The following is a 21,180-nucleotide window of genomic DNA, read 5'->3' as shown; positions in this document are numbered from 1 at the left end:
TTATATGTAATTCTAACCTATTAAGTAAAATGACAAAATTACCCCTCTTAGCAGAAGTAAAGGTCTTTTTACAAAAAAAAGTGGCACCACATTTCTTTACTAATTCAATTTAAACATAAGAGGAATGCTAAACTGACAGGAGCCCTTGCAGAATCTGGAGAGAAGGGCAGCACCATTGGATCCACATGTTGTGAGTGCATTTATAATGGCACTGAAAACGGCATAAGCATATGAAGTGATCCAATGGTGCTGCCCTTCTCTCCGGATTCTGCAAGGGCTCCAGTCAGTTTAGCATTTGCATGAATGTGGCTGCACACTCTCAACCTGCAACATGCTATCGGGTCGTCTGAATCTGAAACTTTGGGCACTGAGAACCCAGATTTCAGAAAAGAGGAAAATGGGGAAAAATATGGTGTTTTATCTAACCGTGCTCACTACAAAGTCACCCATCTGTTGAAAGCTGCCTGAAAAGCCATTCTCTCCGTGCCTCACTTCGTTATCTTTGGTAGGTCAACATGGATTTTCATTTGATAATATATTGAAGTTCTCTTAGTTACCTGTCATAGCTAAAGAAAATGATATAGCAGTTATTATTATTTTACTTCTCCAAAAAAAGATATAGCAGTTATTTCCATCCCCTTCTTGCCAGTGAAACTTCCATTTACTGCATCTCTTGAACTATGCAACGTTATAATGTAGCCATGTAGTTGTTTTTGGATGTTGATGGTCACTATTTCAGCTCTGAGAAAAGGTTTCTTGGCAGGGATAAGACTTAATTTGTGGACCTTTTTGTGACAGCATCCAACATGCTGGCCATAAAGATGCATTGAGAAGGTCTACCTTTCATATCAGCTTCTACAACTTTTCCATTTGTATTACCACTTCTATTATCGGAAGTGCATGAGACCAATGTACCCCATCTCTTTGCTTTGTTTTAGTAAGAACCCTACAGTACTATAAAGAATTATCATCATTCGAAGCGCTGTTGGGTTTTGGGTGAAATGATAAAAATCAGGGATGTGGGTGCATTCAATTCATAAAAAAATTAAGGGGTGGTTTTAGTAATTTTCCCATAATATAGGAGGAATGATCTGCTATGGTCTCCCATCCAAATTTTCGATGCACGAAGCTTGCGGAAACTATATTATCTTGATCTAATGATTAGATATGCTAACATTGGACATCTGAAATAACTGGTCATCTGCACCGCCAATGTTGTGAGCAACTAAAGGGATTATTACTTTATTTGGGTTCTTTTGGATTTACCATTGTTGTTCACATTCGGATGCGCAAATCTAACAGCACTTACAATGATTCTCATGTTCTTCTGGGTTCTTGTCTGCCATATTCAGATATCAGGAAAGCACTATCTCTGGATTTCCAAAAGAAATCCAACATTCCCCTCAAAAGATATGATACCCCTCATGAATTCGAATATGACTAAAGTGCTCTATCAGTTTGTTCTACTAAATTGGTGGAAACGCCTTTACATGCTTATGCCTGCTACAGTAATTATATATTACAACCGTGTAAGCTCTGTAACATTTTCTTTAGTAACTATATATTGCAATCATGTAAACCCTGTAACATGTTCTTAAACTTATTAACGTCTTCTATGCATTTTGTGATACTCAAACTACAAAATAAGCTTAAGCTACTCTTTCAAAGAATACCTCTGCGATATGAAGATCAAAGGCTGCAGGGGAACAGTAGGCAGAGTAGTAGAAGCTCTTGGCAACGGCGAGGAATGTCTGCTTAATTTCACAATCAAATCCTTCGGAGTCCTGCAGTACACATTGCATGATCTCTTGCATTTCAGACTCTATTGGGTGGGCTCCTGCGCTTGCCCAGCTGTTTCCATCGTCCATATCCTTTGTTTGGGCCTGATCATGTACAGTAAAAGTCTTGATAAAAAATTTCCTTCTATTTATGTATTTTCTAGTTAAGTTTGAGAAACAGATTTCTAATCTAACAACATATAACAATGCATTTCTGACTGTATTTGAGGTTATCAGTACATGCATTGAAGACGATAATATCACACCTGGTCTGTGTAAAACATGGCGAACGATATTTTGAATGTTTTATCAACAAAAAAAAAGGTGAAGAAAATGAGCTGGGAATGTTCCCCACGGGTCATAAGAGATCTAAAGCAAGCCATGGGGATCAATTGAAAGTGTGAGCAATCCATAGAAACACTCCAACACGGCAACACTCCACCTCTGTCATATCTTCCATATATCACACTAGATAGATATCATATTTATGGATATATAATCTTACATGCTCTTAATGTTTTGTTTGGTTTTATGAGGGATGCTTTAGGACACAATTTCATTGCAATGCAGTGTGGCCTGCTAAGGCATAGTGGGCCCTACATTTGCTTGATCCAAATCCATCATTTGAGAGGCCTATCAAGTGAATGTCTAAATATCAATCAATGAACGGACAGGATCAATCATGGGTGGGACCCACAAAATCTTCCTATATAAGGGGAGGGTCATTTCTCTTTTCCAAAGACTTAATAAGCCACAAAAGAGTAATTAATTCTAAAAGTTCCTCTTACTAACCTTGAGCTTTTGAATGCCACGAAGCTTGTGACATAGGCTGTTGGATAAGGAAGCGAGCCGGGAGTAGACCGGATGGGACAAGAATTCTTCTGAACCGGACCGGCCGGCGCACAGGGTTATCGTGCGCACCAGGAGCTCTGCACCCACGTCCTTGCCTGGGGTCCCCTCGTACATTATATTCAGCCATGAAGCCCACTGCAGAGAGAGAGAGAGATAAAAAATCCCTAGTTGGTTGTTTGTGAGTACGGAAAGAGAATGAAAATAATGAGATTACTTACGGTTTGCCGTAAGTGGTAACGGACGTCTCTACCATGCGCCACGAGGGATTCCCAAGAGAGGTGGCCTAGTGTCTCCAGGAGGGCCCACACCAGTCCCTTTCCTGTCTTCTTATTACCCGACCTGTAATAAACAACTTTTAATTACTTAAATTGGAAAAATACACTTAGACCACCTGTGGTTTCTGACACATTCAACTTAACCCCTAATGTTTAAAAAGTAACAAATGAACGCTTTGGATCATCCAAACAATGTGGGCCCATCCCGAATCCAAACACTACCAAAAACACAGTGGGCCCACATTGTTTGGATGATCTAAAGCATTCATTTGATGGGCCCTGAAATAGATAGCGGCTGTAATGGAGGAGGGGATGGGGATTGCGGGGGGGCTGCAAATGAGAGGAGGAAGATGGGAATGAGGGCTGCAATGCTTAGCATAGGGAAATGGAGCGACGAAGATGATGATGGCAGAGTTGGGGCGGGACTACAGCAATGGTGGTGAGGTGGTGATGAAGAGGGCTTTTGCAGAGGAAAATGATAGTAGGGCGGGCTGCTACGGAGGGAGAAAACATGTCTACTCTTCTGCCAATGGTGATGGACGCCAAGTCGTAGCGATGTTGATGCAGATAGGGTGGAAGTTGTGATGTTATAAGTGGAGAGGAATGTCATCCAATGGTTTGTCTCCTCTATGGGATGATCTCAACCGTTGATGAGAAATCTCAAATATAGAAAATCAAATACTTACCACTATAACCAAATGCCTTTTTGTGAAAAATTATGCACCATTATTAAATTTAATATGATTTCTTTTGAAAATACCCCAACAGTTTTTACACACGTTTTGAGAATGTTTCTAGATTTTTATAAACGTTTTAAGACTTTTAGTTGGAAAAAAGTGTGAAAACATGTTCTCAATGCATCTTAATTACAGCAATAAAGTCCAAGTTGAGCTGTCATGCTGTTGTAAAGTATTAAGGACGGGTCAGGAGTTAACGTTTTCTGGCCTGACTCAGGGTCAGGGCGGGTCAGGGCCGAGATAATGGGATCCAGGGTTGGGCTAGGGTTTTGAAAAACCCGACCCAACCCGACCCTGTTGCAGCCCTAGTTGGCCATACCAGACCCTATGTAAAGAAAAAAAAGGGTACTTATTATTATTATTATTATTATTTTTGTGATGGACAGATACCACATATTGCTATCGTAATAATGACAGGAGTTGTAATTTTCATACCTTTTGTCATTAAATTCTTCCAGAAAGGCTCTCCTCTGCTCCGGAGTATTTGCTTCGCTGCCAAAATAAGACGAGACCGCCTCCATAAGGACCGCTGTCCGGGCCCAAGCTAGCCGTTCTGTTGCCTTTCCGGGCTCGAATATACTCGCAGTGGCCAAAAAGTAGGCCTGGAGTACTGCCCTTTTGCTCAAACCAAACTCTCCTAAATTGCATTCTTCGTACCATCTGCAGGGTCTCACTCATAGTTAAATAACGAGAAGGGCCGCGAATATCATTACAGAGAGGATGTTTGTTTCTGCACTTACTTTTCGATCTCGAGCCATTCTAACTGGTGCAATGCTTGGCAGTTGTTGAAGTCTGATTTAGCAAGTTCCAAATAAGAGTTGTTGTTCACGTAAGGCATTCTGCAACCAGAGATTTCCTTAATGCAACACTCTATCATAAGGCCCTATTCGTAGTGTTTTGTTTTTTTTTTTTTTTTTTTTTAATCTAGTCTGAGACCAAAACTGGTTATTGAACATAAAATTGTTGGATCGTGCGGCTGTTAGCCCTCAATCGGAAATTCAGAGATATGTGGCGGTGATGATCATCATGTGATAATATCCAAACATGTATTGCGCGCACACACATGCATGTATTGATTTATAAACGAATAATGATATGGAGACCGAGAGGTGACCACTGACCGAGAGTCGAACCAAATGATAAATTCGCCCCTTTTCTTTACATGGGACAGCCAAACGCCAACATACGTGGCAATCAGGCCCATTGAATCTCTTTCCATGTGAAGTACAACAGCCCCTCTGTAGTCATAGATGCAATGCTGCTAGTTGTCCCAAGTAAAAAAAATAGGGGCCTGTTTATCACTTCCCTATATTTATTCTCTTGTATTAAGACCTGATTTCAAACCATGTGTCTTTATCAATCTCATGGCACATGCATTGTGAACATTGGAAGATGATGAGACTGTCACATTAGTTATTGTTGAACCAGCTCGGTGTGGGTGACTCATCAGGTGGTTTACAACATCCCCCGAGTAAGACGGTAGTACGTTGTCTTAAGTAAGTGTGTGTTATTGGTGGTGATGGGGCCATTGTGGGAATGAGAAATCTCTCTAGATTTGGAGATGAAAGTGTTCCCAAGGTGTTAATATGGGTCCTTATCTTTTTTTTTTTTTGAAAATTAACATATTTCATTAATATTAAGATAGCAACTGGGACCAGTAGTCCCATCCAGCATTACAAAATATTAAGGTGGGCTGGATCGACATGCTGGCACCAGTCCAAAAGAGATAAACAAAACATCATCCAGATGTCTATACATTGTTCAACCATCATCCAGGTTTTCCCAACATTCACTTCTTTTACCAAATAAACCAAAACTAAAAATCCCCAAGAAGTCCCATCCCTACAAACTATTACCCCAAAAATTCTCGATACACTTCCTTGCCATCTTTACATTTTCTCCATCCAGCCATAAACTGATTTCTAGCTCCCAAGAAACCGTCTATCAAAACCCTTTTAAACAAAACATCCGAACTAACTCTGGCACAAAAACTATCACGCACACTCGCTCAACTCCACCAATAAAATCCCAATGTCTAATTCCAATTCCATATTTTCAGAGAAAAAATTGAAGCGAACTGCGGGTAGGGGACCTCTTCAACCGGATTCATCCGGACTGCTATCGGTTTAGATATCTTTCAAATGCAAAGGGTTTGCTTCGCCACCCATTCTAAACGTCTCAAGTTGTTCACGAAATCCAAATAACCTTGGAAAAAAGGAAGTTTGTAAACCGGTATACATATGTCCTTTATATTGTAAGTACATGTTAAAGGAAAATATTCTTGGGCAATCATCCTATAATACTCCTGAAATTGCTTCCATTGCCGTTTAATAATTCCTTTAACTTGTTCTAGGACGGTGGGAGCTTCCACCGAGACTTTTACCCTATTGTATTTCAAGCTACGAACCCATCGTCTATGATGAAACCACTCGGAACAATCCGGAAACTCTCTCCGTAGTCTCTTGTAAGTTCGAGAGTCCGAAGAAGAAGAAGAAGCAGTCATTTCCCTGAAACTAGATAAAAAATTGTACTTACCCTTTCAGAGGAGAACCAACAGACTAGTTAAACTAGATACACAGATAACCGACTTAGGTTCTTAGAAACTAGGCATGATAGTGATAGGCCTAAAGACCAAAACCACCCCCATAACGCACATGAAATGAAGGCAATAATCTAAGGATACACTCGGTTATGGCGCCATAATTTCCTGACCAAAAGATCTGCCTTTCTGAATGCCAGGGGTAATAAGATAAAGCTGAACCCTGGCATATTACAAACCTTCCTTCCATGTCCCGAGGCACCATAAATGAGCTGCCGCCCTTCTCAAGGGAAAGTCTTTCCACCATCATATCTTTTCCAATATACCATAAACTTTTAAATAATCAGAGTAATCAATCAAGACATCCCACCACAAAAACGTTTTCGCCTTTCGAAGTATACAGTTAGTAGAAAGATCCCCATCAGATAGGTATTTTCAATTTTCTGCCTCTCTTCTGCAGAAAGTCCTAAAACCACGCCATCTAGCTCGACCAAACAGAAGCTAGAGGAGATCACATTTGTCACCCAGATACAGTACATGCCTTAGGTGTCATATCTCGATACCATGGAAGGCCAAAAACACCTTTTGGAAATCTAAGGTTTTTCCTTGCCAGCCTCAATTGGTCAGAAGAAGAAGGGAAAGTAGGCCCAATTTTGAAAGGAGCACCCTGTACTTTTTCCTCCCATACTCCTGATGGTTTGAATTTTGAAAACAAGGGATCCCGCACCGGCGGATCAATGGTTTTTCTGTTCTGAACTGTCTGGATGGGTTCCGGTCAATTCTCTTTCCGGGCCGCCATCGGGCCGGCCGGGATTTCCAGCCCAAGATTCAGAGGCTTAGCCAAAGGAAGGAAGGGTCCTTGGACTGATTGCAATGCACAAGAATCCCAATGATCAATTGTAGAGTGAGACCCCTTTGACTCCTATTTCAGGATACCCACTGTATAATAGTGACCGAAAATCCATAAATTGACGAAGGGATAACTTAGCTTCCATCTAGGTGCGACTTACGAAGATTTTGACCGATACAAAACTCATACAATGATTATGGTAACTTTCCATTTCAACCTCTAGGACTGGTCCAAAGAGATTTCCCAAGTAGGGGTGTAAACGAGCCGAGCCGAGCCGAGCTTGGCTAGGCTCGGCTCGGCTCGTTAAGCTCAAAAGCTCGGCTCGGTCAGGCTCGGCCAGGCTTGCGAGCGGCTCGCGAGCCTTATCGAGCTCGAATTATATTAATTTCACACCCCTCATCTTCCCTGGACAGCCCTATCTAGTGTTTTTTTACTACTCTTTTTACACTACGGGGGGTGGTCCAATATATAATATATATATTTAAATATATTAAATTCTTAACGAGCCTTAACGAGCCGAGCCGAGCCGAGCCGAGCCTGGCCTAATTTGGGCTTGGCTCGTTAAGCTTAACGAGCCTGGCAAGCCGGCTCGGCTCGGCTCGTTAAGGAATGGAGCCGAGCTCGAGCGAGCTTTCGAGCCCGAGCCAAAATTGACACCCTTATTCCCAAGCCTTCAACTGTTGAGGTAGCCCAGACTTGTAAAGGGATGTCATAAATATTGACCCACAACACCTTAGACCCCTGGACAAAATCTTGATTCCAGATGGAGAGGGAAAGTAAGACATTTTCACAAGCCCCATCTTTCTTGGCCAGGACTCCGGAGGCCATTTCCACCGAGTGAAACATAAATAGGACTTCATCCTTTGATAGGAGGGAAGGGCAGGGAAGGGTAGGGATGTCCCAACAGTTTTTTGCCCAGAGCCATAGATCCTGGATGGATCCAGACGGGTCTTTTCTTTTTCCTACCAAGCACGCACTTAAGATATTAAGTCTTGTTTTCACCTCTGGACCCGAGATCTACATGGACGGTTTCCCTCCTTCAGCAAAAGGGGCAATCTGTCCTGAATCCGACCAACTATCTCCCTCCTGGGTCGCAATATCCGGATCAGCTGGGGCTATGATATTTCGCTTTTTATCCTGATCACACCAGCGACATCGACTCCGTAATTTAAAGTTTAAGTAATTGCAGGAGGAGAAGTACCAGTCCCTCGATCGCCACATCAATTTCCCTTTGACTCTGTTTCTTTCTTCATTCTTCCTCGCTGTTTTACCTCTTTTCTTCCCGTGGCACCATCGACATTTACTTCTCCATTTAAAATTATCGTAACTGTAGGATGAGCAAAAGCAAAACCAGTCCCCCAGCCGGCGAGTCCATTATCCATCCCTTTGACTCATCCCAGAGAAAGTGCCATATGTGGAAAAAGAAAAAAAAGTTCTCGAATCAATTAAAACTGCATTGTTGAATGCTTTTTTTTTTTGCAGTGAGGACTTGGAAAGTTCCATTTTGACATGAAAATCACACATAAGGCTTTTTGGTCCTTATCTAATTTTGACTAAACCTAAATGACAGGTCATGCTGGAGATGGAAAAGTCTCTTCTTAACGGAGATGGAAAAGTCTCTTCTTAACGGAGATGGAAAAGTTTTTCAAGGAAGTTGCTGGAAAATAAGCAACTATCGCCGTAACGGAGTATAAATATCTCCCGATAAATCAAGAAAAGCCATTCAGAAGGAAAGAATTGACAAGTGCCCACTCTCCTAAGAGAACACCAGTATGTCCTCTAGATTACGGTGCCTTAATCTCTCTCATAGTTTTCCCTTTTAGCATCTATTTGCTTGATCCAAGTATCTGGATCCCCAGTTTTTACAGGTAGCCAGGTTACTAAGGTATTTTTGCAAGATCTCAAAGTAAAAAACAAAAGGGCCTAGGAGATGTAGATTCCTAAACCCATATGGAGAAGGCTAAATTGTTAAATTTTGATTTTCAAAATCATTGTTTTGGGTCAAAATTGGTGTTTGCAAAGAGTTTCTATAACTTGTTTTGTAATAGAAAAACTTTTCTTTTGGAAAAAGTTGCTTTTTAGAAGAGAGTGTAGTTTTGTGAAGAAAAAGATAGTCCCGTATTGCTTTGGAGAAAAGTTGGAGAGTAGCTTATATAGCTTTTCTCACTTCTTTTCTTTGTTTAAGTGCACGATGGGTCTTAGCCATGGGTGGAACCGTGGGACAGTGCAACGCACCGTTCGCACACGCGCGGCGTGGGCAATGGGCAATGGGCTATAGGGCGCATAGTGGGGCTTTTTTCGACACACTTCGCACGCCGCATTGTAGTGAGGAGTGATTGGAGCCTTTCATTTTTTCATATTTAATCCAGGCCATTGGATCAAGATCGAATTGGATCAGTCGAGTGGGTAGGCAGAATGCTTCGGTCGGGTTGGGCCTGAGTTCGGGCCCAACAGGCCTAGTGCTCCAATGGATAGTGTTTGAACGGGTGCGATCCGAACTGTCGGATCGTAGTGCAACGACTAATGGATGATGACCGTTGGGTTGTGTCCCTTCTACACAACGGTCAAGAGCCCAAAAGGTGAGATCTACACCATGGATGGGCGATCTAGCGGTTACGAAGTTGGAGGGGTTTTTTCACAAGCCAACGGTCACTCCAGGATTGATCTGAACCATGGAGTTGCGATTAGATGCGATCTAAGGGTCAGAATTATCGTAGCGAGGAGCGATTAGAGCCTTTCATTTTTTCAGATTTGATCCGAGCCGTTGGATCAAGATCGACTTGGATCGGTTAAGTGGGTAGGCTGAATGGTTCGGTGGGTTGGGCCTAAGTTCGGGCCCAACGGTTGGCCCAGCGGGCCTAGTGCTCCAAAGGATAGTGTTTGAGCGGGTGCGATCCGAACCGTCTGATCATAGTGCAACGGCTAGTGGATGATGACTGTTGGGATGTGTCCCTTCTACACAACGATCAAGGGCCCAAAAGGTGAGATCTGCACCATGGATGGGCGATCTAGCGGTTACGAAGTTGGAGGGGTTTTTACACAAGCCAAAGGTCACTCCAGGATTGATCTGAACCATGGAGTCGCGATTAGGCGCGATCTAAGGGTCAGAAGTCAAACCCACTGAAAGGATGCGCAGAAAGGGTGCTTTTCAACATAAAAAAACACCAGAAACTCTATTTAAAGAGCAGAAAACACCCAAAACAAAAAGAATTCGTAATTCTTCTTTGGCATACCCAAAACTACTGATTCCAGTAGAGTTTCTCACTTAATACACTCTCTCAAATCCCCTACAAAGTTACTGTTTTAGAAATCCTGTTCAAGTATTCTGTTTTTCTGCAGAAACAAAATACTTGGGTCTCAAATACTTGCAAAATTCAAAGGTGATTCAGGCTTGATGACGTTCTTCACTGAACGGAATCAAGAAATCGGTTTGGAACCGGGCTTCATTGTATCTTGGAGGCGAGTTCGTGGTCCCCTGTGCACACTACTGGTAGGGGCAAATATCGTCTTAAGGAAAGTGTTTACGCGCCTTGAAGCATCTTCCTATCTTCTTCTCAACCACTACACTAATTTTCGCCAACATAAATTACCCTTCGAGTTCCAGCCTAGGTAAAATTTGTATGGGTAGAGAAATTCGGGGTAATTTGGTCTTTTTCCCAATAGGCTAGATAAAGGCTCTCTCTATCCTCAATGGCCAAGAATCCAAGATGATGAAGTGGGTAGAGAAGTAACATACCTGTAGAGCGTTTTTCCAATCCATACGTCGTCTTCCCCTCCGTATTGTTCCAAGTAGAACCTTGTCTCTACACGAGGAAGGCTTGCATACCATGGAAAGTCCAGTGTATATCCCACCTAGCATTTTTATTATTATTATTTCAATGAAAACATTTTGCATTTAATATCTCAGTAATGGATGAACTGGATTCTCTTGAATGAGAATTATCTTTTACTTACTTCACCAGGCAAGTCTTTGGTTATTATCCACTTGTCTAGAAGCTGGTTGGAATCTTGCTTTTGTCTCAAAAATTTGTAGGAGAAACTCCTGGCATCTTCTAGAATCTTCTCTCCAGGAAACATGACTTGAGAAGCTCTGTTCAAGTTGTATATCCCTGTGATGGCCTGGTTTGCTTGCCCCACAAAGCAAAAGAACTCTTCCCCACTCTTGAAATGTCTAAATGCTTCTGCAATAACATAATTCACACGTAAGTGTAATCATATAGCTGGAAAGTTTAGGAGATTCTGTATATTTATTTTATATTTACCAGTGGAAATATCGTATCCATGTAATCTTAGAAGCCTGAAGCCCATGGCCGTGTCGTCACCATCATGTACTTTGGAATTTCTAGCCCAACAGATTCCATCTTCAGTCCAGTATCTGAAAATTTTTCAAATTTTTGTGTCATTATAATTCCCTTGTAGATGGAAAGAAAGGATATATATAAGACTTTTCAGAGTTTTAAAGATAAATTTTCAAACCCTGTGAGACAACAAATTACTCCAAAAGCGTAAGCTATTAGGGTTAGTATTATTTAATCATTTATACTTTAACACTCCCCCTTGCACATGGCCCCTCTTCTTTTTGGGTTGGCAGTACACATGGATTTTTAATATCAAAGATTTGTTGGGTTTGGAACCCCAGACCTGCCGTGAGGCAATAATAACTTTGGTACCATGTGAAACAACCAATTACTCCAAAAGCTTAAGCTGTTAGAGTTGGTGTTCTTTAATCATTTACACTTTAACAATACCTATGTACATAATCCAGGCATCCTTTGATTTCTGGTTTGAAATATCGAGAAATCCCGAGCCGTTCCAAGCGATCAACGACCCAAATATGCTCGAACATGTCCACTGGATAGACATTTGGCACTAAAGAGTGGAACTAAGACAGTCAATAATGGATAATCAAAGGTGAAAGGAAATAAAAAAGATGCTGATATTTTGTGAAGCTGTTGATTTTTTTTACCTCCCCCATTGAATCTTTCAACTGCTCTCTGGAGATAATCTAGGCATTTTTTGTCCTTTGTCTGCATCAGTGCAAATGCAGTCGAGGAAGGAGAAAATAAGAAGGACCCATCTCCGTTCTTTAGCTTGAGAAGCTTTTCCCAGTCCAAATTAGGCATTCCTTCCAAACTATGTAGTAGTGTTGTTGGAACTTTGTGCATCATTTCCTTTGGAATCCTACCCACATGCCCACAATCAAAATAAATAGATAGACGGGATAAAAGAAGGCCTTTTGGTTTTCAAAACCCTTGTTTTAAGTACTCTGTGTTGGGATAAAATCCTAACCGTTAATGACCTTTGCGAAACCAACAACTTAGATCATTAAAGTTCTAAAGAGGTTTATTTTTGGTAAACAACCTAAAGCTTCTAGAAAGAGAGATAAGGATGATCTAATCTCTTTTAGCTTATCATAAAGAGTTTTAAACCAAAAAGGAAAGGTAAGGAGTTCAACCTAAAGCTTCCTGAAATTGGCCACAAGATCCCAAGGCAATGGCATCTGGTAAGTCTTCCTAACTATTAAGTTTCAAAAACTAAAGGAAACAATGTTACACTCTAAGGTTCATTCGCTAAAGATCTGAGCGTCTCGAAAATTCCGCAAAAGGCCGAGACTTATCCTCCGGGCATCTTCTTAATTTGATAATTATCAATTTAGACAGTTCAATTAATGTGCAACAGCTGAAAAATTACAATGATTATCTTGTCTGATCAATATGCTCTTTTATTGCATAATGCCTGTAGCTTTTGTCGATCATAAAAAAAGGTTCAATAGACTGCTGATCTTGAACAATATTTCGAATGTGACCGAGATAGTTTATAGACCGAGTCAGGATGTATAGATTACACACAAGATTATTTCAATATAAAATTAAACTATTAAAAGAGATGCCTCAGAAAGCATACCTCTGGAGTTTTAGATTTCTCTTGTCATATATGTCTTGCAAGACAGGAGAATCCAAAGGAACTTCCAAACCTAGAGATTGAGATAATTCAATCAGGGATGGGAATGCTACTTCGAAGCCAATAGGCATGTGCTCTGCAATTTCATCCTTGAGTTTCCCTATGTTTTCTCTAAGAAAAGACATTCCTGTTTACAAAGCAATGTCTGGATTAGAGTAATGAAAGATTTTGAATTTGAGGAAAATATTGAAGAAGAACCCAATACAATGTTGGGTGCACTAACATTTTATTTAGACTTTTTACGAGTCGTTTACATGAAATATATGAAAATTATGTGCTCAAATTCCTAAAACTACTTATATTTAAAATTCAAACTATATAACTGAAAACTAACCTAAATTGTCTAACCTAACACTCTTAACAATTCAACGGTTAGACCAACTGACAGGATATATTCTAGCATGTCCCCTCAAATGTATGGGTGCCCAGTGCACGATGGCCCCTCCATTGTGAGGTCTAGGGAGGGCTAAATGTGCGCAGCCTTACTCCTGCTTTGCAGAGAGGCTATTTCCGTGACTCGAACATATGACCACCAAGTCACAATGGAGCAAAATTACCGTTGTGCCAGGGCTTTCCCTCAATGTCCCCTCAAATGTATGTAGATTAAAAATCAATATACATTTGATTACGATAAAATGTCTTAAAAAATAATTAGAATATGCATCTTAATACCATAAAAGATTTTGATAATTAAAAAAAAATTAAAAGCCCACTACAATCTTGGGTGCCCTTGCATTATATTTATAGAGACATTCTACAAGTGATTTACATGAAATACATAAAAATATGTCGATAAATACCTAATTAAAACTACATATATTTAAAATGCAAAACACATAACTAAAAAAAACTGTTTAGTTGTCTAACCAACCACTTTAACAATCCAACGGTCAGATCTTTCCAGATCTGATCTAATTTATTCTAGTAATTAACAGCTATATACATATTAATTAATGTACGTAATAGCACTAGACATGGATTTTTAGTACCTTTTTCGCTTCTTTCGTGGTAAATTTTCCACGATTTCAATGCAATTACACATGCCAGTGTGTTAATTATCCGATCGTGAGCGGAGAATATATAGGGATCGCCCCACGAACCATCGATCAGCTGATTCTTGACGATCCATTCAAGTGCCAAAGGGAATTGGGGGGCACCACTCCCATGAATGTCCTCAACCAGAGCAACCCAAGCTGTGTCATAGGCAGATACACTTATTTCTCCATCGCCCATATCACGTAACATTGCTTTGACAAGATCAATCTGTTGTCTAATCTTGCTCGATTCCAAAGCCTTCACAAATATCACAACAGAACATCGAACCCATTTTCTATAGAAGAAATTAAGTTCAACTAATTATAACAAAATGCAAACTTAGTTGAGTAACCTTTAAAAGTGCCTCTTCTTTTTCTTCTTTGCTAAGGGCCACTCGATGATTGATAAACCCCCATTTTGGATTTTTTCTGCACATTAAATCGGAAGTATTACAAGCCGCTAGTTATAATTATCTGGGACCCTTATTTTGTGAATGTGTGTGAGTAGATGTGTCTAAATACATACATAGTATATAATAGGAATGCTAAACTGAAGGGCACAGGTGCACCCCATTGGACCCCTCACTCATTAACAGAAGTAGTAAATGTGCAAACTTTCCAATGGGGACATCTTTGGCTCGTTTTTGCAAGGGTTCCCTTCAGTTTAATATCCAGATATACATAAGAGGATTGCTACACTGAAGGGCTCCATTGCAAACATCCAGCCGCAAAGGCATCCTATTGAATCCAATTCTTCTAAGTACCCTTATAATAGTGACACTGCAAAAATGAAATAAAAAAGGGGAAATGTTATCAGCACTCATGTATTTTGATGATCGCACTCGTCACTTTATTAAAAAGTATGGTATTGCCCGCACCTTAGGATGATCCAAACCGTCCATTAGATGGGCCACAGAGTTGTGCCCAAAAATCATTTCCATCGGGTGATCCTAATCCTCTAATCTATAGAGGGTTAGGATCAACCCTCTAATATTCAGTCTCTCTATAGATTAGAGGGTTAGGATCAACCTATGGAAATGATTTTTGGGGCACAACCGTCCATGGAATGAATTTAATGAATAGCTTAAACCCAACTATTACGTAGCTCGATCTTCTTTCTTGAAAAAACTGGCCTATCTCCTTTTCTATTCTAACATATAGATATCAATATATAGTTTTTTATATGTTGTCTGCAAGTACATGAGCAAATATTTTTAGAAAATGCATTAGTGATGCAAACCATTCATTTGTTGTGCTCCAATGTATAAATAATATGTGCCCTATCATCTTCATGTTTATCCCTAGGGACCATCACAGAGGAATTTTGCGGCTGGCTGTTGCAAGTGAGAGCAGCCACACAGGTTCACTTTTCAGAATATATTTTGTCTTATTCTTTTAATTAATCTGAGGTGGCTGCTCTCACATGCAACAGCTGTCTGCGAAATGCCTTTCTACGATGGTCCCTAGCAAATCCCTTATCTCTATCTCTAAGTGCAGACATGCTATTGTTAATGAAAATTAACAGAGATTATTAGAAATCTTCTGATTTTATCATATCCTAACCATTTGATATGCGGCACGACGACAGATTATGCACACATCTATACTTCAGAGGGTTAGGATTGTTTGAGTATAAAAGATTAAATAACACTATCTCCAGTAGCTGTAGCTTTTGAAGTAATTGGTCATTTCACATGGTATCACAGCAAAGGTTATGAGTTCAAACCTCCTTAATATTAAAAATTCACATGGAATGGCCAACCCAAAAGAGAGTCCACATGTGTCAAGTGTAGGAAAACCCTAAAAAAGAGGGGCCACACGTGAGGGAGAGTGTTAAAGTATAAAAAGATTAAATAACACCATCTCCAATAGCTTAAGCTTTTGGAATAATTGGTCATTTCACTAGTATCATCCTATAGAGATGATTTTCCTGGCAAGGTTTATTTATGTTGGAGCCCAACAAATGAATGGTTTGGATCATCCTATTGGGTTTTTGTGTGTGCGTGTGTGAATGGAAGTATGCATGTGCTACTTTTGTTACCTTGCATGACACGAGGTTTTGGCAAAGGAATGCATCTTGGAGAAGGAAGGCGGGTGTCCGCCCATTTCCATCCAGCTCTATAGTATCCCACAACTGAAAAGACATGAGTATGAAAAGTAATGCCCCAAAAAGTAAGAAAATGAAATTAAAAGTAACATTTTCCATTTCATAGCATTGTTTGTTTTCCATTTACTATTCACATGGCAGAAAATCTTCTCTATAGGATGATCTTAACCCACCGATCCGTAGAGGTTTCTATATTGTGCTGTCCATTTTAAACCTGAACAAATCGGAGGGTTAGGATCATCATATGGAGAAGATTCCCTATGTGTATCCTATCTACGTCAAGGCCCAACAAATGGATTGTCTGGAACTTTGGATCACCTAAATAATGTGGGCCCCACTGTACTTTTGGTCTGCATGTGCATGCGAGGGTCGTGCACCATATAATTTCTCCTCATTTGAAAGGGATTTGCTAGGGACCCTCGCAGAAGGGCATTTTGCGGCATGAGAGTGCAGCCACCTCATGAATAATGACAAAATCTGTTGAAAAGTGAGCCTGAATAGCTGCCCTCTCAAGTAACAGACTTTCCGATGGACCCTAGCAAATCCCCATGGGTCCGTTTGGTTGTGAAAATGTGGAAGACGGCTCGGCATTTCCGGGAATATGAAATGCGAGATGTTGTTTGATTGTCAAATTTGAGCTTAAATTCAATTTGACTCCAAGACATGTAGGGGACATCATTATTACACTTTTTCCTAGGTGGCGCTGATGTGACTGGAGTTGTCCCCTCTACTAAAATTCCAATGTAAAACCTCATTTTTTGAGTGTTTTTGGGAGCAGAAGAGTGGACTTTGTTTTTCTTATATAATCATTGCCTTTTTCCTTTCCTTTCTCTCTCTTTCACCACGCATTTTGATAATGACACCCAAATATTTCCACCACCCATTCTAGCAACCAAACGCCTTACCGCTTTTTGGATTTTGAGTACCACTCTTCTCCCTTAGATAAGCCTGCACAACTTCCATGCTTGTCACATCCCCTTTTGACTACTTCCAATAAAATCCCAGCAACTAAACAATCCCCATTTAGAGAAAATAGTATAAAATAAAGGGGGTGCATCTACAAAAAATAACGGGGTTTAAAGTAAAGGAAATGTGCACTCTCATGAGAAAAAAAGAAAACCCTGTCATCATAACAGTTTCCTTTTTCTAAACCACGCAAGGAGAATATCTGGTGACACTAGTTCGCTCTTTCTCACGAAAACTTAGCTTTTGTATGATTTCCTTCGTTAACAACGAGGATTTCTGAGCCTGCAGTACCAAACCAAGGGAAAGAAGAAGAAAAAATCTATATTTGAATGCCAAAGACTCCTCTCATCTTGCTTGAAAATCAATTCAAGGACCATCTAGCCAAAATTAGCAATCCTAGAGCATAAAGAATTAAATTAAGGGCGATGATAAATTCGCACTCCTATAGGATAATTCTCACCCTTTTAAAAGAGGATATGTGGCAGACTGTAACGCTTTTTTAATGTCAATTCGCGTTAAAGGTGTGCGAATTTTCCTGAGGGGTGCGAATTTATCTTTGCCGTGAATTAATCAATAAACGAGAACCCCAACGATAGATGAGATCGAACCGAACAAAGAAACAAAGCAAAAACCATACAAGAAGGAAAAATCAATCAAGGACTAGGGAGAAAGTCGGAAACTTCCAACTCAGCCCTAGAGACCCACTCCCAGTTTTAGCAAATCATCTTACATGATAAAATGCAATAGTGGATCCTGCCACATGATGAAATGCAACGGAGCATTGCTTTTTCTGTCCATTTGGGCTGAAAATATAACTTTGTTACTACTATTTTTTCTTATTTGGATTATTTCTATATTGTTTTTTTGCTTATTCTCCCATCGGTCTTTGTACTTAGTGGTGGATGAACTACTTGATGAGCTTGAAGGTGCCCAATATTTTTCAAAATTAGATTTGCGTGTGTAGGAAAACTTACTACAATATAGGAATAATCCAAATACGGAAAAACAATAATAACAAACTTAAAAAAAAAGATTCGTTAAGCGAATATATCGGAAAATAGACAAGAGTAGCTCAGGTATTCCAGCCAAGAAGACGCCTTTTGCTTTGCATGAACATCATGTTAATTCAAGCAAGGATTGCTTGAAGCATTACACCCTAGGTATCTAATTTGGAATACCTAGTTTGTTGCCTCCAGCCCCTATATAAGAGATACACTAGGGACTGGTTGATGGACTCTAGCCCATGTAGGCCCACTACACCGGTCCATTATCTTATTGGGCTTATATTAGAACATATATATAGGGTTATCCTATATACCCAACAATCTCCTCCTATGTTCTACATATAGCACAATCCAATAGATAGATAATGTAATGTCCAAACAAAATATTGAATCATTCATATCACTATATCAAAAAAGATCCGTAATTCAACTGAAAACAAGAATACTTTTATTAATAACCAAGAGTTTTAGAAATAATCTAAAACTCAAACAAAAGCAGTTTCACTTGTAAGTGAACTATTTATTCAACTGAAAAGAAAATAATAGTCCCCACTGCTCTACAAGGATTTACTCATCAAGTAAGTCATCATCATCAAAATACAAATCGAGCTAGGCAAGCTCCTCAATTTTCTCCAATTTCTATAAATTACCAAATATGAATTTCATGAAAATAGATCAAATCATTTGTGTAAAATACTAAAGTATCTAGTTCTACCAGAAGAATATAGTACTAGGGGTGGAAATGGTTCCGGCTCGAACCGAGGAACCGAACCACATATGGTTCGGTTCGGTTCCGTATTTATATGGTTCGGTTTCGGTTCTGATATCCTGGAACTGATGGAAATTCGGTTCGGTTTTGGGTTTGGGATCCCGGAACCGAAAACCGAACCGAGAACCGACCCTCACCTTAAAACCAATGCCTCATCACTTTGCCTTTAAAATTTTAATTCACCCCCCAAATTTGGAATTCCAAATTTGTGCATGTTTGTAGGTCATATATAATTTTTGCATTGCTCAAATTTGTGCAAATTTGTGTCTGATTATTTCAAATTCGTGCATGTTAGTGTTTGTAGTTCATATATAAACAGGACCGAACCGATTATAAATACGATTAGGCAAAATATCTACATTTGGTGAAGGTTGGGTAAACCCAGAACCGAACCGAACCGATTATATATGGTTCTGGTTCGGTTCGGTTCCAAACATATATGGTTCGGTTCTAGTTCCAATTTCAGGGAACCGATTATATATGGTTCGGTTCTGGGTATACCCCAAAACCGAACCGAACCGAACCATGTCCACCCCTACTTAGTACAATTTCATAATGATTGAAAAACACAAATCAATAAGCATCATTGTCAAGTTTCAATATAAGAACAATACCTAAATAGTTTCTTTTACAAAGAACTATTCCATGTTTCCATTTAGAATGTTACAGTCATCTTATCCAAATTCGAGTTAAGTTGTACCATCAAGTTTAGAATGAAACAACTTTTTCAAAAAAAGGACATGTCATCAAATATGGAATGACACAAAACAACTGTAAACATCATTGAAACATATCAAGTGCTTATCTTGAGCAAAAGAGGAAGATTCAAAAATTCAAAATAACATAGATATAGGTTAATACCTGTCTATACAGTCCTTAACCCCATCTCCCCCACAGTTTTGAATATTCGATCTTTATTCAGTCCCTTTGTGAGAGCATCAACCATATTATCCTTCGTTCGCACATCGACCAAAGTGATAATACCTTGTTCTATAAGATAATTCAGCGTGGCATGTTTCAGCCTGGCATGTCTCATCTTACCATTAAAGAGTGAGTTCTTTACAATCGTAATTGTAGCTTGATTATCAAAGAACAACTTACAGAGTTAATCTTTAAACGGGTCAGTGGAATGTCCATGATTAGATCTCTTACCCACTCTGCTTCATCTCCTGCAGAAGGTAGAGCATAAAGTTCAGATTCCATAGATGACAGAACAATGCAAGTCTGTCTCTTTGACTTTCACGCAACAGTTGCTTCACCTTGTTTAAATATATGACCACTGGAAGATTTACTGTCTCATAATTCTGAGCCCCACGATACATCAGAATATCCTTCCAGGATAGGAGGATGGCCACTATAACATAGAACATAATATAGAGTACCCTTAAGGTATCTCATCAGCCTCATAAGGGCATTCTAGTGCTCAAGGCTAGGATTACTAGTGAAACGACTCGACATGCCTACTGTAAAGGCTATGTCTGGTCTAGTGCAACTCATCGCATACATGAGACCACAAATTAGTTTAGAATAATCCAACTAATTAACGCTGTCTCCTTCATTAGGTTTCAGCTTTTTGGTATAATCAAATGGTGTCTCAGTTGATTTACACTCACTGTATCGCCATGTAGAAAGTAGTTTGTCAATGTAATGAGCTTGGCTAAGAGTGATCCCTTGCCTATAAAAACTTACTTTCGTATCAAGAATGGTGTCTACCACACCAAGAACTTTCATATCGAATTCTTTAGCCAACATTGATTTCTCGTCACTCACTACAGAGAGATCGGAATCAAGAATTAACATGTCGTTTACATACAAGTAAATAATTGCAACCTTATTCAACACAGAACGAAAGTAAAGGCATTTATTGGAGTAACTAGTCTGAAAACCAAAGCTCTTTACTGCCTTGTCAAATTTTTGATGCCACATTTTAGGTGCTTGTTTAAGACCATACAAAGATTTGTTTAACTTACAAACTTTGTTCTTCAAACCTTCTATGACAAACCCTTCAGGTTGGGTCATGAAGATTTCCTCTGTGGGGTCTCCATTAAGGAAAGCCATCTTTACATCCATTTGATGCACAACATACTGCTCAATAGATGCCAAATCAAGAAGAATTCTTATCGTAGTCAAATGACAGACCGGTGAGTAAACGTCAAAGTAGTCTATCCCACTAACTTGAGTATAGCTCTTAGCTACTAAACGTGCTTTATACTTAGCTATGGATCCGTCAGGATTAAATTTCTTCTTTAAAATACACTTAGAGCCTACAGTCTTAACCCCTTTTGGCAAATCGACTAGCTACCAAGTT

General features: G+C 39.7%; 1 protein-coding gene across 1 annotated transcript; it reads right to left on the bottom strand.

The window, feature by feature from the left end:
• Positions 1 to 1,449: 1,449 nt before the first annotated feature.
• On the bottom strand, positions 1,450 to 20,930 carry LOC143891994 (ent-copalyl diphosphate synthase 1-like). Its single transcript, XM_077396476.1, has 16 exons — positions 20,847 to 20,930; positions 20,562 to 20,702; positions 20,025 to 20,041; positions 14,380 to 14,455; positions 13,982 to 14,285; positions 12,936 to 13,119; positions 11,998 to 12,212; positions 11,780 to 11,900; positions 11,294 to 11,406; positions 10,986 to 11,212; positions 10,768 to 10,883; positions 4,383 to 4,481; positions 4,078 to 4,302; positions 2,849 to 2,969; positions 2,571 to 2,765; positions 1,450 to 1,883 (listed from the first exon to the last, which is right to left on the bottom strand). Exons 1-16 carry the CDS (start codon positions 20,928 to 20,930, stop codon positions 1,650 to 1,652), a joined length of 2,472 nt encoding a protein of 823 aa, XP_077252591.1. The 3' UTR covers positions 1,450 to 1,649.
• Between the last annotated feature and the right edge of the window lie 250 nt (positions 20,931 to 21,180).

The sequence above is a fragment of the Tasmannia lanceolata genome, unplaced genomic scaffold (genome assembly GCF_043159265.1).
Source record: "Tasmannia lanceolata isolate RefF3 unplaced genomic scaffold, GAP_Taslan_0.1 ptg000002l, whole genome shotgun sequence".
Taxonomy (NCBI): Eukaryota; Viridiplantae; Streptophyta; class Magnoliopsida; order Canellales; family Winteraceae; genus Tasmannia; species Tasmannia lanceolata.
Note: the sequence above shows the minus strand (reverse complement) of the source record. Positions and strands in the feature narration are given on the sequence as shown.

What these genes read in the sequence shown, in the direction of transcription:
- LOC143891994 (XM_077396476.1), bottom strand. Translation starts at nt 20,930, where the DNA reads ATGGCTTTCCTTAATGGAGACCCCACAGAGGAAATCTTCATGACCCAA. An exon ending in CCACGAAAGAAGCGAAAAAG is followed by an intron (nt 13,120 to 13,981) that starts GTACTAAAAATC and finishes CTTTGTAAACAG; the next exon opens with GAATGTCTTTTCTTAGAGAA. An exon ending in GTGGCATTCAAAAGCTCAAG is followed by an intron (nt 1,884 to 2,570) that starts GTTAGTAAGAGG and finishes GTACATGATCAG; the next exon opens with GCCCAAACAAAGGATATGGA.